Source organism: Rhea americana, unplaced genomic scaffold (assembly GCF_003343005.1).
Source record: "Rhea americana isolate MKP2758 unplaced genomic scaffold, rheAme1 scaffold_99, whole genome shotgun sequence".
NCBI classification, from domain to species: domain Eukaryota; kingdom Metazoa; phylum Chordata; class Aves; order Rheiformes; family Rheidae; genus Rhea; species Rhea americana.
Window position 1 is genome coordinate 1,182,022 of NW_028187188.1, and position 16,964 is coordinate 1,198,985.

Below are 16,964 nucleotides of genomic sequence, written 5' to 3' on the forward strand. Positions count from 1 at the left end.
CTCTTTTGATGGAAAGATTAATAATAAAAGCTAGTTTCGACATATGAAAGAGAAAATTTTTGAAGGAAAGATTATGACAAAACTTCCCCACTGTAATTATCATTATCCTGTTTCTCAGTTTTATATTCATGAAAACTATCAGCAAAATAGTACTGGTCAGCTACATATCTTAATACTCAGTTTTAACAGAGTTACAAGCTTAATTACAAAGTTGTACCATCATATACACTTTTGTACAGCGTTACCAGATAACAATTGAAAGTACTTAAATTTTTTTCAAATACAGCAAACCCTGGAAACAGCAGAGGAAAAGATGCGTATGTAGAAAAATAAACACTTTTTTATAAACACATGGCTTGGAGGTAGAGCTGAGGTTCTACTGTGAACCTCTACCAAAAAAAAAAAAAAAAAAAAAAAATCTAAGTTTTCTCATGTCCTTCATCATACCACTGAAAAAGAACTAGAACTTTTTTTTTTTTTTTAAAAAAAAAAGACATTAAAATTTAGCCCAACAGCCTTTCTAAGATCATATGCACACTTAAATAGGCATTTCAGCAAAACTCATTTACCTTGCATTTCAGTCTCCCAAGGCCAAAGTCACCTCTGGATTTTTTGCTGCTCCACTTCTCCTAGGGAGCTCCCATGACGTCTTTTCCCCCACGCTTTCTTCCTGCCCTTGAATGTGCTGTCCCTAGGGCTGCACTGAGAAACCGAGCAGGGAGCTCTATTGCATTCAAACAAACAAAGATATACCTTTTTGCAGAGTCATTCTGTTAAAGCTGGGTATGTTCCCTGATCTGATGAAGCACATGAGCAATTCTACCAACACAACTGAGTGGAAAATGGGAGGGCAATAAAGGGCTGCTGGGCTTGGGGAAGAGAGCATGGAAAGGCAGGCAAAGTCATCTGCTTAAACTGCAGCAAGAAATGTTCGGATAACTACGCCTCATCCCCTAAAGTGAAATACTTGCCAACCCAGAAAAGCCTTTCAGCACAGAGCTATCTAGGCATCGCATACTATGCTCCGTTTGAGAGTGCAAGCAAACCACTGAACTCGTGCTGGCAGGGCCCAAATTCTTCTACTCCTGAGCACTGGTAAGACCAAATCACTTCCCTTTTCTCCACAGCTAGCAAATGATGTTGGTACAGGTGAGCTACTCTGTGCCACTGCTGATCATTTCTGTCTATTTTTGTTGCTTTTGAAAAATATGAAAATGCAGCCAAAAGTCAAATGGCTTTACTAATCTCAGCATTCTTTAAGAACCAGTATTAAGCTCACTTAGAAAAACCCAGGAAGCCAAAACTTAACGTCCGCAGTTAATTCCYGAGTATTTGCTCAAGTTCTACAGCCATCTAAGACTTTGGCCAGGCTCACAACCCTCTTGCACTCTTGTTAACAGCCATCAGTTGAGTCTTACATGCATAAATGATCGCAGAAAGCAAACGCTAAGCTTGCACATGTGCTTACTCCTGATAGGAAGCCCTTGATATATTTTATGTAGGATAAGACACTGCTAATTAACTCAGTAGTGTAACCAAGCTCCCAAAATTCTTTACCAGAGCTTTAACACAAAGGAAATTAAACAAGCTGGGCAAGGAGCCAATTGCAATTTTCATGGCTAGGACCGTGCATGCTCATCGTAACTTTGTCTGAATGTGATGAAACAACRTTTTAATTTTGCACCCATGCAGTAAATCTTACAGGAACAATGTCATTCGCAATCCCAGCGGGGCTGAGAGAGAACAGATTTCCCCCATGCCTCAATAATTGTCTACACCCACTCACTGGCTGTCTCTCCTCAGGTTAGCAGTATTTCTGACAGAGTCCTGCTGGCTTTTCCAAGCTTTCTGTTCAGCAAAAGAAGCCTTTCTCAAGATGGTGAGCAGCATATCTTGCCATGCTAGATATGCTTCTCACAGAAATGCCTGAGAGTTATTGTACTACTAGTCCATGAAATAAGAAGTGAAATGGATCATTAACAAGACAGTGCAATTATCTAAGCACAAATAAATATATATTAAATAAATTCAAAACTATACAAATCTACTAAACTAAGAGCAAACTTCTTTACTGGCCAGAACAGCAGAAAAATCTGAAAGAAGAAGAATCACGGGAACTAATTATTTCCCTTTTTTCCATAACACTCCCTGAATACAACCTCATTTTCTGTGGGTAAGGATGAAAGAAAAATTTCACTTATCTCATAATTAAGAACTAATTTACAGAACCAACAGGACCATCAATTATTTTTACTCTGTCATGAAATTGCATGAGGCTAATGTCCAAGACTGTAAAGGTCATAGAAGCTTAAATTTCAAAAAGGAGAAACAAAGTCCCACAATTATTGTTTGTTCACTTTGAGGTGCAGAAGACTTTAAAAATTTCCAATGATTACTCAAATTTCACATCTATTTTTCACTCTGGCATTGCTTTATTGCTATTTTCACGGGTCTACAAATTCTGACAATCCATACTGTGAAATGCTACTGGATTTGAAAGACATTTATTAATTGCTCACTCTTAGCACCCTTGAAAATAAGCTACCTATTCTTTACCTCTTCAAATGACAAGTTAGGCCTATGATTTCAAGAACTGACATTTCACAGTGCTAGCCGTAAGAGTTGCAACAATTTGCACACCAAAGGAAATTTCTTGAATAAAAGCTTGATCAGTTTGAAATTCAATAAGCCATACCTGAGTGATCACCTAATAAATGTAGTGAAAAGCTCATTATACTTTCTCAAATATATTGAGCTCATACTCATAAATGGCTCAATGTTTCACAAACAAATAAGTTGGGGATGAATAGAAAAGATTTAACAGGATACTGAGCTGGAAACTCCTGTTAACATGTAGCATGTATATAGAACACCATACTATCGTCACAGTAATTCTTCTCACAGTATTTTGTTACAGGAAACAACTTCATATCACAGAAAAGTCGCTTTAATTTGATGTTACAGTGAACATGTCCTATAAAATGGAAATTATTTATTACAATTATTTCCTGCAATTAAGGGACCTTAATCATCTCAAAATCATTTTCCTAATCATCTCAAAATCATTTTCCTGAGCTCACATGCATCTCTGAAATCTTCCTGACCTTCCTAGAAAATGGCTACTTCTATCTTTTACCTTTCCATTTTGGAAACAACTAACAACTCTTATTCGATGAAGAGAAAAACGACATCCGTTCAATCAACGAACAGTATTGAAAAATGGCTGCATAATCTAAGCCATTTCTTTACAAGYTGAACTTGCTGTTTTAAGAAGATTCACTCCTTTTCTCACAAATATACTAGAAAAGGCAGGCAAAATTAGATGTTCCACACAGTTTTGGTGGGTAACTTACCACCAGGGATTATCATTAGGCAAGCAGATTAGTGAACTTTAAGAACAATTAGATACTTGCTTTAAGAGTAACACTTGCTCTTACACGATCTTAGACGAAAGTGACTCTAAGCCAGTCATCTCATGGTGTCATTAAGCAGTTTCATTTCCCTGATATGTTACCTGACAATTAGGCATCTTACATTTATTTCAGCTTTTCATGTTTTTTCTGAAATACCTGCTTTTCTGACTAGGACTCCGGACAGGACATCGGTTAGATCAGTTATCTCATTTTCAGGGAAAACTGTATATATATTTTGGGGAAGTTTTGTGGYGCTATGGAGAAACACTGCTCCAAAAAACCACTTAAAATCAGAAGTTGTTCCAGTATGCAATAATTCCCACATCTAAGCGCTAAGCATGCCTCCAGTGTTTTTCACTTGAAGAGAGGTTCAGGACGGAAACTGCTTCTCCTCGTTGTTTRCAGTGAGTGGTGCCTGGGAGTCCTAGCATGCAGCAGGTGTGATGCTCAGTGCTATTCAAAGGAAAAGGAAGGATTTTAGCCCTCACAGTCATAAGCCCATTTCTGCAGAGATCAATTGTTTGCAGCAGTTTGACACTTTCTTTCATAATGAGACCAAACACATCTATTGAGCGCGTTCCGGCTCCACTGATCTGAAGGCTGCAGCATTACTTCTGCGCGAAAGGTGRGTGTCGCCAGCACGGGCTGCCCTGCAAGTGCCTTTTTTCTCTCTCCCTCCCTCTCATGCTGCAGCAATTACTGCTCAAAGAAAGGCCTAGGAAAACTGATTTCTAAAAGCCAAACCATCTGCTGCCTTTCTGCTAATGTTACCAACACGGAGGTCTCTGCTAGTGGCTGTATCTCCTGGTTGCTGGCTGAAGTCATTGATTTACTTTCTACATGTTTCTAAACAGTGCCCAAAGTGCCCAAGGAAACACATTGCTTTAATGTATGGGAGAAGAAACGGAGACAGTCTTCTGGCTCTTCTCACCGATAGACATTGGAAACCCTGCCAAAAACACGGAGAATTTTCACTAAGCAAAAGAACAACAACAACAACAAAAAAAGACTCCTTCCTTTAAATGGTCATAAATTAAACACACGAATTTGTTTTGGATGCTCCTATATCCCTGTCACTTTTGTTCTTCAGGAATATTCTTAGAGTTACATTTCACTAACATAACATTAACGTAAAGAAAACGTTTCAGAACTGAATTACCATTTGATGCCTCTGTGTTTAAGTCCATACATGCATCTGCAAGAATGTACAGGCACTTGTCTCCAGTTTAGCCCTTACCAAGTCCCTTTTAATCAATACTATTCAAATCCTGAATTTCTTGGCAAGAACTATTCAGATGTGAGAAAAAGTTTAACAAACCTGGAAAAAAAATAAGCTTGTATGTGTGGGGAAATCACACTTTCATTTCAATTTGTTTCCTGCTTGTGAAGCTTCCTGAGTAAATTAAATGTTCATCTTTCAGAAGAGCCACGGTGAATTTAGATCCATCACAAATCTCACAARTTCATCAGATCTCTTGGATGCAAATCTGGCTTTTAGTACCATGTTTCAAAATTCTTAYCTATCCTGAAGAAAAACAGAGTTTTCCAGTACTAGTCTTTAATTCAAAATTAACTTAAAATTCTCAAACTAGAAATTTAGTTACGTTCCCCTTTTAAAAAGGACCACTCCTACTCTCTAACTTACAAGATTAGAAATAAACAAAACACACAGGCTTTGGTGAATAAAATTAGGTCATTTTGGGTTTCCAGGTTGCGGGGAGAAGGCAAGAGGCAAGCAAACCAGACGAARCACATGGAAACAAAGCCAGGCTGCAGGGAAAAGACCCAGCCCTCTCCCCAAGGCAACGCTCTGAGAAGCAGCACAGTGCTCAGGCACACGCTCCCACCGCCTGCTCACAAGCCGCGCGCACACACACAACCGTGCGGTCGAAGGAGGGACGTTCACCTGTAGAAGTACGAGCAACCCCTGACTGTGTTGTGAGTAAAGTGTTCCTGAGTCTTCTCATTCCCAAAGTCCTCTAAYGGATCTGACCACAGGATGTCACACATGGGTCCGTACGCAGGTGGTTCCTTGAATCGATCTAACTAAGAGAAATAGGAGACAGAGAAATACTAACTTCTTTCAACTACGTCTCACAGAAACGCAGAAGCAAAAGCAGCTGCTTTGGATGCCCGGGGCTGCCAAAGCAGGACCCAAACCATTCTGTAAGTCAGCTTCGGGCTGCTCTCGGCTTTAAAGCTATGGGTTTGGAGTAACAGTAACACGCTCCGCTAACACGGACCGGAAGAGATGTATCTGCAAATGAAGGGATAWAGTCTATTCCTAGCCTATGTAAATTTTGTTTGCAAGTTGTTTTTCTTGTTTTTTTTTCTTTTCTTATTGTTTTTACAAGAATCTGAGTGGACAACAGGAGAGAAAAAGAGGGCATTTCTGTATTTCATTATTTGTCAACTGTTCTGGCATTCAATTTATGGAGCAAATAATAAAAAAAATAAAAAAACATAATATTTTGAAGTAAATTCTCATTTTGATTTAATTATACTTTTTAAAATTAAAGTAGCAAGACAACATTTCTGCATTGTAGCATCTTGCCATGAAAATCTTTTTGCTCTCATTAACTGCAACCTTAACCTTATTTAAGCAGTTAGAAATTCCTCTTTCTGGATGACCACTAATCAAAAAATTCAAATTATAGAGAATCACACTGCAAAAAAGATAGAGCATAATAAAGTAGGGAAATACTAGAAGTCAATATTTCTCTGCAAGAATTCTTTAGTATCTAAAACCTCGTCGTTAAGATGGGCACATTGGCAGTCTGTCATGTTCTCTGCTCTGACCAGAAAGATCAAGTAGTGACTCAATAACATACCATTTTTAAGCTAATATTAAAACAGAAAAAAGTGATTTTGCATGTTTTCAACACTCAATTAAAAGTTTTAATAACAGACCTCTACAATTTTAACTTTGCATCTTTGTCATAAAATATTCATAGCATACCTACACTTCTAACTTATTTCAGCCTTTTAAATAATTCATGCTTTTGTAACTATAATCCATCTCAATTAAATAACAATTCATGAATATGCAAAACATTTTCCTGATGATTGCTAAAGATGAATAAACCTGCTAGTAGACAAAAAAAGCAAAGATGGTAATGACCCTAATCTAGAATCTGAGTGCTGAAGATTTTTAATCTGTCATTACATTGTTGCAAGCCCAGCTAATTTTTAGGCACAGAATATTTTAGTTTAATAAAACAGTGAACCTTCACCTCCCAAACAAAACTTTACATTCAGCAATTTAGAAGTGCAGATAATATCTTCCTCTAATTGCTTTTAAGTAAAACATGTCTTTATCGTTTTTTTTTTAACATATTACTTTCTTAAGAGGATACAAATTAATTTCTGAATGTAATTTATTTTTCAGCAACTTTAAAGCTCAAAATAAATGCATATCCATATTTACAAATCTCAAACTGCAAGCAAGAAAAATGAAAATCTTTACTGCTGGAAATACTAAGTATAAATGGTTTAATGCCTCTTTTAAGAACTATCAACTGAGTTTTTTTTTTAATCAAAATATCTGAAAAAAATTAATACATGATAATGTGCAGCAACACTGGATTATGATAAAAAACTGTTTGACACTGTTCTCCAAATTGGTATGAGTTTTATAAGAAACTCTTTTCAGAACACAGGAGTTAAATATAAGTATTAAGTTACTAAGTCTCACTTAAACAATTCGTTGGACACACACAAATGCAGTACCACTAAAAATGTGGCAGGACCAACTGAGAATGGAGATCTYGAATCTTTTTCAAATAGTAATGTTATTTTGACTGTATTGGTTACAGACCTATTACAGTTCTTTATTATATATTTAAGAATTGTGAGTTTTTCTAGAGTTTTTTTATTTTTTTTTCTGTCCAAGAAATTGCACAAGGAATCATTAGAAAGTATGCTCATAATATGCTAGAAGATATTACTTACAATAAATTAGCTCTACACACTCATTTGCTCCTAAATACTCATTAACCTAACACATTTTTTCCAGCATACAAAGATGATAATTGTGTTTTATTGAATGCTAGTAATTTCTTCTCCTCAATAAAATATGACTAATTGCAGCATTTCCTTTTATGTTCTCCAATTTTGAAAGACCTTTTAAAGGTGATAATGTCAACATGAATGTCAAAGTGACATAAAAGCATCTTCCGCAAAGGAACAACAATGACAGAAATCAGGTTTTAGTTGTTGGTGATTAACTGCTCACTTAAACCGGAGCACTACTCAGACTTACTTTTCTGATGTCATCTAAGGTGTTGATCTCTGGAGACAAGCCACCGTGTACACACAGGAATTGTTGGTTCATCAGAGCAGCCAAGGGAAGGCAGTCGAAGGCATCCATGCAGGCATCATATACTCGTTCTGAATACTTGATTTTACCTTTCAAAGATTAAGACGGTATCAGAAAGTGCCATCAACATTTCAGAATAGMAAAAAATAATTAGATGGTGTTTAATATCTTGATCCTGCTCTCAAGTGCTCTCTCTTGTRCAGAGGACTGTACCAAAGCTTGTTTCATCCAAGAAGATTTTTTTAAACTATTGCTATTTACTGCTGGAAAATATCTTCAGATTTTAATGGAAATATAATAAGCTTTGCAGAATTTTTTGTTTTATTTTTCTAAAAAACCTTAAATAATTTAATATACTGTTATAGTCTGCTATGAAATTTATACAGCAAGCCTTAAAATGTCTGTTGAATGGTTATCATCTACAACATTACAGCTCAAAGGAATCTCTCTATAAAGTAAGCAGAACTTTAACCCACTCCCTTATAATTAATTATCTACAGAAATGCCATTATAAAATGAATGARGTGGTACAATAAAGCTGAAATGTTAATTTACCAATACACATATTAAACTCAGTAAACCATGAAGCCTTTGAGCCAATTAACATTTGCTTTATCCCTGATGCTAAAAGAGGGAACATAGACTTATGGTAATAGCTGCAGCCTACAGTAACACAGAAATTTTTGTTCATTGTGCAAGTCAAGATTCACATCTAATGAGCTTTTCTGTGTCACTGTAGCCTTTTTTCAACATTGACAGGAATTCCTACAGAAAGAGAACACCGAAAGATTTTAGCCAACTTCCAGAATAAGCGTGAAAATGCTGTATTCCYGTGGCCTTCCCGTAACCAGGCGCTGCTTCCCGGGCTAGCCTGGCCACCACGGGGCAGAGCSCCTCTCTAGAGCACCCAGCGCCCGCGGCACCAGGCGTTCGGGGGGTCGCTGTCTCCGCTCGCCTCCGCCTGGAGCCGGCCCGCGTGCCYCTGCTAGGCGACTGCCCGCCGGGGAACAGCGGCCAGGCCACCACGAATTCCCAACGGGAAACAAACACCAAACGCTCACCGAATAACAGCTTCTAGTTGTTGAAAAAAGGGTCACAAGGTAGACTTACATTCTTGCTTAAATGTGAAATACTCTGTTAAATGTCTACATTCATGATTCCCACGAAGTAAAAACAGTGTTTTGGGATAAAGGATTTTCAAGGCCCACAAATACAGCACACACTGCAAATCAGAAACAAAAAAGAGAAAGTTACATAATGCAATCACTTATGACAAAAAAAAAAAAAAAAAAAAAAAGGCAGAAGGAAGTGTCACGTATGACAACATATTACCACTATTTCTAAAAGTAACTGCTCATATACTGCAGGCAAGCATTTCTCTGCTCTTTAACTTGGAATGGCTGAAACTAGTATTAATATTTTTAAATAAAGGYTTGCATTTTTGCTAAATTATATTTCCGTATTCACCTTCGGTTGTCACGGCTGTTAAGAAGCATCGCTGTGTATCTCTAAAATAAACTGACTACATTCCGCCTGGCAGGTTGGMCAGAAAGCCACTCTGGAAGCGATTTCACCGGAAGATCTGCATTTCCTGACTTAAAGAAAAGGCTGCCCTAGAGCAATTTAACTCATAYTTCAGGAAATACCTTAGCTTCCAATATTACACAATTTTTTACATGAATACTTGCAATGAACACGTTTGTTATTCATTTTATATTGTTCTGTACAAACAACTGAGAAGAACGCAACAGAGCTCTCATATTAAATGAATTTACTACAAAGCTGCTACAAAGCCCTTTGCCTTTCAAGTTGATTTCTACTTGAGATGGCATTTCTTTTCAGATAGATTTTTTTTAAAGATAAAAATAGAAAACCTAGCAGTGCTAACCTCTGCCCAGACCTCTGGAGACCATCTGATCATTTGATTAATTTTTTTTTTGAAAACTGCACTCATACAGCAATGATGTCAAAGCACTACGAGGCTCTTGACAAACGAGCAAACTTGCAAAATTTAGGACTATCATTTATCCAAGATGACACTGGCCAGGCGCTTGGCTAACAAACCCATGTCTCTACAGAAGTCAAGGGAAACAAGATACATATATCATGTGACAATAGTGGACCTCCTTTGCATGCTCAGCCTCCCAATGCTGCCAGGCTGATATGCTCAACACATGTTTTAATGCAATAACAAAAGGTCCATGGTATGACAAAAAACATGAGCTAGAAAACTGTTCTGAACATTTTCTCCCTGATCTCTTTCTTTCTTACATGCATGTAAACTGCATAACTGTTACCTAAGCGGGGGGAAAAAAAAACAAGATATTCAGTTTTACCACTTGCATATGCAACTGCCTTCCCAACGACCCACTTCATTTCATTGACAAAATGCTTTATCTGTTTTAATAATCAACAGCTGGGATCCSCAGAAGGTACTTAAAACAGCATTCTACAATTCAGAAGTTCTTGCTAAAAAGAAGAAATAGAAGAATTCTGTTAACCACTTTTGAACAGTTTGGTATCTGCTTCTTCATTTGCTAAATGATTCTCATCCTTAATGGAAAAAAAAAAAAGAAAGGAAACATTGCTATGCTTGTGCTAAAACTCACACTTTCTGTAGATAATTACATGCCAGCAGGCATTTTACAGTACTGCAGATTGTCTTGAATTTATTGCATGCAAACATCTGGATGGTCTGTCTGCATTCTGGAATTTCTGTTCTCCTGTTGCGAGCGTTCAGAGGCCRATAAAAGGAGCCGAAGGGCCGGGACATGCCGCGCCGGGACCTGGGAGCACAGGCAAGCCTGCTCCCGCAGGGGCTCYGCCTGAGCCAGGGGAATTGCCCTGACATAACCAGCGTGAAATTACATTGTTAGGCTCCAGGAATCATCTGTGACGGCCCAAGGCTACCACCAAGAGCGTGCCTAGGGACAATTTTCCAGAGTTCGTACCGAGAGAGGACTTTGAGGATTTCACCTTAATGGGAAAGGAGGCTTGAACTTCTCAAYGTGATAGCAGTGAAACTCTGGGCTTGACGATGGCTTTTTGGCTTCCAAGCACTCCCAGAATCTTCAGCTTCCTTGAATCTGCTGCTTCATGCAAAAACTTGAGGTAAACGTTGTGAGACAAGAAGTTTAAAGTRACATCTCCATTCATGTGAGAGAAGCTCCAACTTTTAAAGTTAAATCTAAGTTRCCCTAGGGCTTCTACTCCTGCCAAATCACCTTATAATTTAAAAAAGCAGAATGAGGAGTGCTTGGATGAAGCACTTTATTAAGAAAAAAATGGCATGGTTTAGATTTCCCTTGCAACTTTTTTGCTTTCATTTGTGAAGGTATAAAACCTTGGCAAGGTTGAAAGAAGCATTAGATAGTTATAACATTGTCCAGACTGGGGAAGCAGGGAAAATGAGGAAAGCCTGCAAGTTTTATCATTTTGGCATCAGGTACTCATGGCTAGATCACCATACATTTGCTTATCAGGCTTTTTTCCTAGGCTTCCTTTGAAGCACTCAGGAGAAGCAGGCAGAGACAGGGCAATAAAGAAGATGTTTGCGGGATMACCGCAGTCCAGAAAGATCTGTGCTCCCATGAGGTGATGTCCATATTTAAGTCCATCATCCAAACTTCTTAATTTTAAGTGGTATCATATTTAAGGTTTTCTTTGTTTAGATAATTTCTTTTTTTTTCCTCTCTTTCTGATCATAAGTCAAGTGACATAATATCATGCTAGTGAACAAGAATTAATTAGAGATCACTTTTTTTTCCATGTGAACTAAACAACAAATGTGTGTGACAATTTTTCATAGCTTTTCAGCTTATACAGTCATCTACATACAAAAAAACAAGTCCAAGTATCATAATGCACAGATATTCTGGCTTTATATTTTAACTATTCTTTACATACTGTACTTTTTTTCTTTAAGTCAAAGTCTACAGCCTTACAGTCATTTATCTGTGTTGTAAATCCAATTATTTAGTAATGTTGCTTCCCAGTAGCAAAATTTAAAGACCTCCTTTTTATTTTGCTCCAAGATTTTCCATCAAGAATACCATTGTTCATCTTCTCTGCTTTGACCCTTCAAAAAATGCACAGCAGTGACTTTACAGTCTGGGCTTCCCTAAGGTATTTTTGGCCTGTCTCATTTCATACTTCACAGTATCGAAAAAACGATAGGTCTCTTAAATGCCAGGCCTCGGACTGCATCACTAGCTTACGTGTTCAATATCTTTGTTACTGAAATAGCAGATACGTTAGGTTTACAAGTAAAGAGGCAAACTACCTCCCAGCTCCCACAGTCAGGCTGCTTTCCTGCTGAGGCTCCAGGCATCCTCACCATCAGGAAAAATGCTCTGTGAAATTAAGCGCTGTGTAAGCCAAAGGTACATACTGTCAAGACTGACTATGGATTTAACTCAATAGTTGCAGGCTGTAGTCGAGCCTCCTTACAATTTGAGACCTCCGCACTTTCTGAAAAGGAAACCYAAACCTCCAGACCTCTTGCATGAATCTCAGGTTACAAGCAATCTTGAAAACCAGTGATCATCACTGGAGGACTGCATCCACGTCAACAGCAACACTTCTGACACAGTACACATGTGCTCTTTTTCTGATTGTGCCGGGAAGGAAAAGCCGCAGCTCCCCGTTTGCTACGTGGTTTGAATGAATAACAAAAGACAACCTTCCGGGCTGGGTGCTCCCCGGGAGCTGAAATTACCTGTGAACACGCTCAAGGTAATTCACACTGGAAAGGGTAACTTGAGCCACTCATTAATAATGTTGCTACAGATGCCCTGTAAACTATGACACAGTATATTAACAGGGCTTATTCATGCTGTAGCTAATGCAGACATTGCCTACGGAGAAAAACTGCACTACTTACAGCTGCACTGAAATAATTACACTATCACAGCATCTTGTAGAGATGCAGCTTTCTAAAGATGAATAACTATCCCAACAGAAACTATGCATCTTTACACATACAACTGTATTCATACTCCTGGTACAGATATTTATTTTGCCTTTTATTTCAGGAACAAAGAGAGATACACTGCATCCGTAACCAAAATAATTACAAGCAATGTGAATTCTTGCTGTTCCTGAGCTACCATCCCTCGAGCACAAGGAAAGAAAACTCCAGACACTACTGAAAGTTAGGTTAAAAAAAAAAATCATATCGACCTCGCTGCAGCCAGGCTTTTGTTCAGTGGTTGCCAGCTTTCAGGGGATGAGGAAAAAATCTCTTCACTTTAGGCTGTGCTGCAGAGCAGAGATAAGGCAGCATTTACAGCACCCAGAGTTTCTTCAATGACAACTTATGGTTCAGCAGACTTTTTGCCACTCTGCATTTATTTTACCTGATCTATGTGTTTTTAAAATCAGTGCCCAGTATGTTAGAGGTCACATACAAAAAGCCTGCTACTGTGAAAATCAGCGTCTCATGAAGTAACTGTTTTTCATATATTATGTGAGAATCTTTTTTTTTTTTAAAAAAAAAAAACATCTGTTGAATATTCTCTAAGGATCYTGTTTTGACACTTGCATGGTACTTTAATTATTGAAACACTCTTCTAGTTAGTCTCCCAGATGACTTCATTTAAAATGATCACATGTAAAACATTGCTACTTGCCTTATTTTCTTTTCTAGTGTGCAGACCACATTTACTCCCATTTCAGCGCTTGGAAGGATCTCAATTTAAAACTAAAACTTGACAAGTAAATTCCTTTTTGTTTTTATTTTCCTAATTAGCACTTCTAAAACTTGCATCTAAGTGCTAGCTCCTAGCTCTCCTCCTTGGTCCCACAGAGAGAGAGAGAGAGAGAGAGAGAGAGAAGCAGTGAGGGGAAAATGGTGCAGGTTACCTCCTTGGCACTAGCCCGTGGTCTCTCCCTGCATCCAAAAGGAGGTTTTGGCATGCTGTGAAGGCAGCTGAATTGCCTCACTGTTGAATATTTGGGCTCTGAGAARCATTCCTCAGCAGAAGTGAGATCTTACAACTCGCAAATTGTTGATACAAGAAACATATTTGCTAATGCCAGAGAGAAGACAATGGCAAGGAAATTTAGGATAATTAAAACACTAGYATTCTCTGCAAGAAACGAATAAAGTGACTGACTTTGCCAAAAAYATTTACAGTCAAGCTGTTTACTGGGAAACATTAACACACTACAGCAATGCAGAAAACTAGGTGTTTATTTTTCTAATAAAGTTCTAGAAAGTGCATGTGGACTTGGGAGATGATAAACACACACACAACTTCACCAGCATTTGCTTCACCCACATTTTACTAACAAGAATTTGCCACATGCAATTACTTTCTTGGAAGAGACCAGTTAACACTTCCTAGAAGTTCACGGAGTTCACAGAAAAGCCCCAKATGCTTTTCTAATTGATGCTAGGTCCAACAGTCAGATTCCTGATGTTCGGACTTTCTCCAAACATCTCACTTTTCTCTTGTTAGAAAAATACCACAAAAACAGTTTTTCTTTTCTGGAATTTCAATGTGTGCATTTGGGGAAATGAAGAAGTACGCATGTTTTGAACCTCAAAACACAAGTCCAGTTTTGTTTTGAACTTCAGTTTAATTTGCAGCATCTTAACTACTTGCTCTGTCAAAAGCAATCAGAATGTACCTTGCGATATATGATTAAAACTTCAACCAGCATGATTCAGGTGGGATTGAGCATGAAAATTCTAATAGTTCACTTAAATAATATTACACTTCGTATTTACTCTGATTGTCACTTTTCAAATAATTTGCTGAAAAACAATCTATACATATGCTCCTCTCCACCACACCACATTTGCATCTCACTTTCAAAATAAACTTTTCAGATTCAGGTAAAGATATACCATTTTTCCTTAAAATCCACTCCTGCAGAATCACTTATGCTCTAACTATTCCTTGGATTTTTTAAAAAGCCTTCTGTTTTGATCATTTGGGTTACTTTTATCCATGACCATTAACTTGTTTGAAAGTGAGAACTGAGGGGTTTCTAGCCTAGAGACAAAACCCTGGAACAAGCACAGCTTGGAAATGTTATCAGTTACAGAGCCTGGGAAACAAGTGCACCACATCAGACATTGCAACTTGCAAAAGACTTATTCTAAGAGAAAAAATGCTCCGGCCCTGCCAAAAGGTCAAATGGAAAAGGGAGTGCAGCAGAGGGATAAAGATGTGGTCCAGGCCAGGAAACTGTGCCTAGTCTTATTCCATCTAGCGTTCTGGCATTTGCATTTGATTCATCTACCTGYTGCACCTTCTTTAGTAGTGTCTGATCCTGCAACACCTTATTTAGACCTAATCTTAAAAGCATAAAACACCCTCTCTCCAAGCAAGGGAGAGAACTAACTCTGATTGGTAAAAACGGAGCACACGTGAGAAGGATTGATCGAGCTTTTAGATGCAAAGCTCTACAGGGCAAGGACTKTCACTTCTACTGAGTGCCTTACACAAACACTTTTCTCTTTTCCCCTCTGCATTATCAAAGGCCTTCCACCTACCTTATGCAATTTCTTCTTCTTCTGTTCTTAATGATAATAGCTTACATTATATACTACCTTTCATCCAGAAGAATCCCAAAAGCTCTGCAGCCCACAGACAGGGATTATCTCGCCCACTGTCAGTATTCAGCTCGGTCTGGGCTCAGTGGTATAAGTTTTACACTAGTGTCACACGGCAGCTGAAGGAATTTTTTTAAAGTTCATATTACTGGTGATTGGTACCTTGGACCACCTGCTTAACTTACTCTTTTGGAAAGACGCCAGCGCTACAATAGTCTCATGTCTATATTGGCAGAGAGGGGAGCRTGGTAGATAAATGGATAACAAAAGTACTCAGGGCGACTGGTGCAGTGAAAATACATGTTGAGATCAGGCTAGGCATCATGCCTCCTAAGCAAGCTCAAACCAGTGGTAGAGCTGGTGCCTGCCAGACATACTCAGAGCCCCTTCTGCCACAAGGAGCAGCCTGCAACCTGCCAAATTGCATTCCTCACCATTTTCCCTTCCTTGTCACTACTTACAGTGCTACACGGAATAAGTAGTTATTGATGAATGCACAGCTCTGGTTCCAAATACACTTATAACACAGAAACCCGCCTTTTCTTTTAAAGGCATTCTTTAATCAAGGTGACATGTGGGGACAATCAATCAGTTATCTGACCAAAGATGCACTAATTTGAGAGCCTTAAATACAAAAAGGGATAATAAGTGATAACTCAGACACTTCCTTTGTGCTGACAGATGCCAGTACTGCTTCAGTGAAAAAGAATGGAACACCTAAATGTAGAATATAATTTATTAAATATATATCTGCAGATTATTAAATGAATAACTTTAAGGAATTTATTTTTTCTGTCTCCCCTCTCCCACAAACAAGTTATTGCATTTTGTATTATATGCCTTGTATAAAAACATATATAGAAGTCAAGACAAACTYTCATCTTCCAGATACAACATTGGCTCAATCCAAGTCTGCAAGAGACCTGAACTAGGCTATCACAACTGAAAATAGTATTTCAAGATTCAGCTGCACAGGAGGTTAAGCCTGTACAGCCAAACTCCACATTTCCAGCCTCCCCCATCAGTCCAGCATATGAATCCAAGACAATAATGATACAGCTCAGCATGGATCAGAGAAGGGAAAGGGCAGCCACACATGGCTCAAGGAAAAGCATTAACACAGTGTTGACTTGGAGGGGCTTAAAGGGTTGTGGAACTAAATTCTGACTATATTAATTTATGAGACCAGTCAAAGCATGATTTATGGCAGGAGGATAAATTAACTCTGCAGTGCTTGAGTTTTTAAAGCATTTGCATTTGAACCGTGTATTTCTACCACATCTGAACATTCATTTAAAATAAATTTTAAAATGAACTAATAAAAAGTGGTTTTATAGAACCTTAAAAATAAGGACCTTCTCTTTATACTATAAATATAAAATTGGCAGGACAGTGTACTAGCRCATGTCAAAAAGTACACTACAAATAGCTCAGCTGCTTGTGACTACATATATACATATCAATATGACAACAAGGTACTAAGATGTCATGATCCRCTGTCAATGTTGTATTGTAAAAATGAAAACAGGAGCTTGTGTTCTTGTATGCTGCCAGTGCATCTCAACACAGATACACAATCTCCTATTGTAGGACCTATACTGCTTCTACTAGGTAATGGCATTCTCCCTGAAGTCAAAGAGAGTTAAGGCCTGAAATTTTCAGAGAAAAA

General features: G+C 38.2%; 1 protein-coding gene across 1 annotated transcript in view; it reads right to left on the reverse strand.

Annotated features, from left to right (window-relative positions):
* The window catches only part of PPP3CA (protein phosphatase 3 catalytic subunit alpha), a 198,833-nt gene that overhangs the window by 42,762 nt on the left and 139,107 nt on the right, over positions 1 to 16,964 (reverse strand). Inside the window, exons 4-6 of the mRNA XM_085325599.1 lie at positions 8,842 to 8,953; positions 7,675 to 7,820; positions 5,320 to 5,459 (exon numbers count right to left, since the gene is read on the reverse strand). Coding sequence (XP_085181725.1) covers positions 5,320 to 5,459; positions 7,675 to 7,820; positions 8,842 to 8,953 — 398 coding nt within the window. The remainder of the gene's footprint in view (positions 1 to 5,319; positions 5,460 to 7,674; positions 7,821 to 8,841; positions 8,954 to 16,964) is intronic.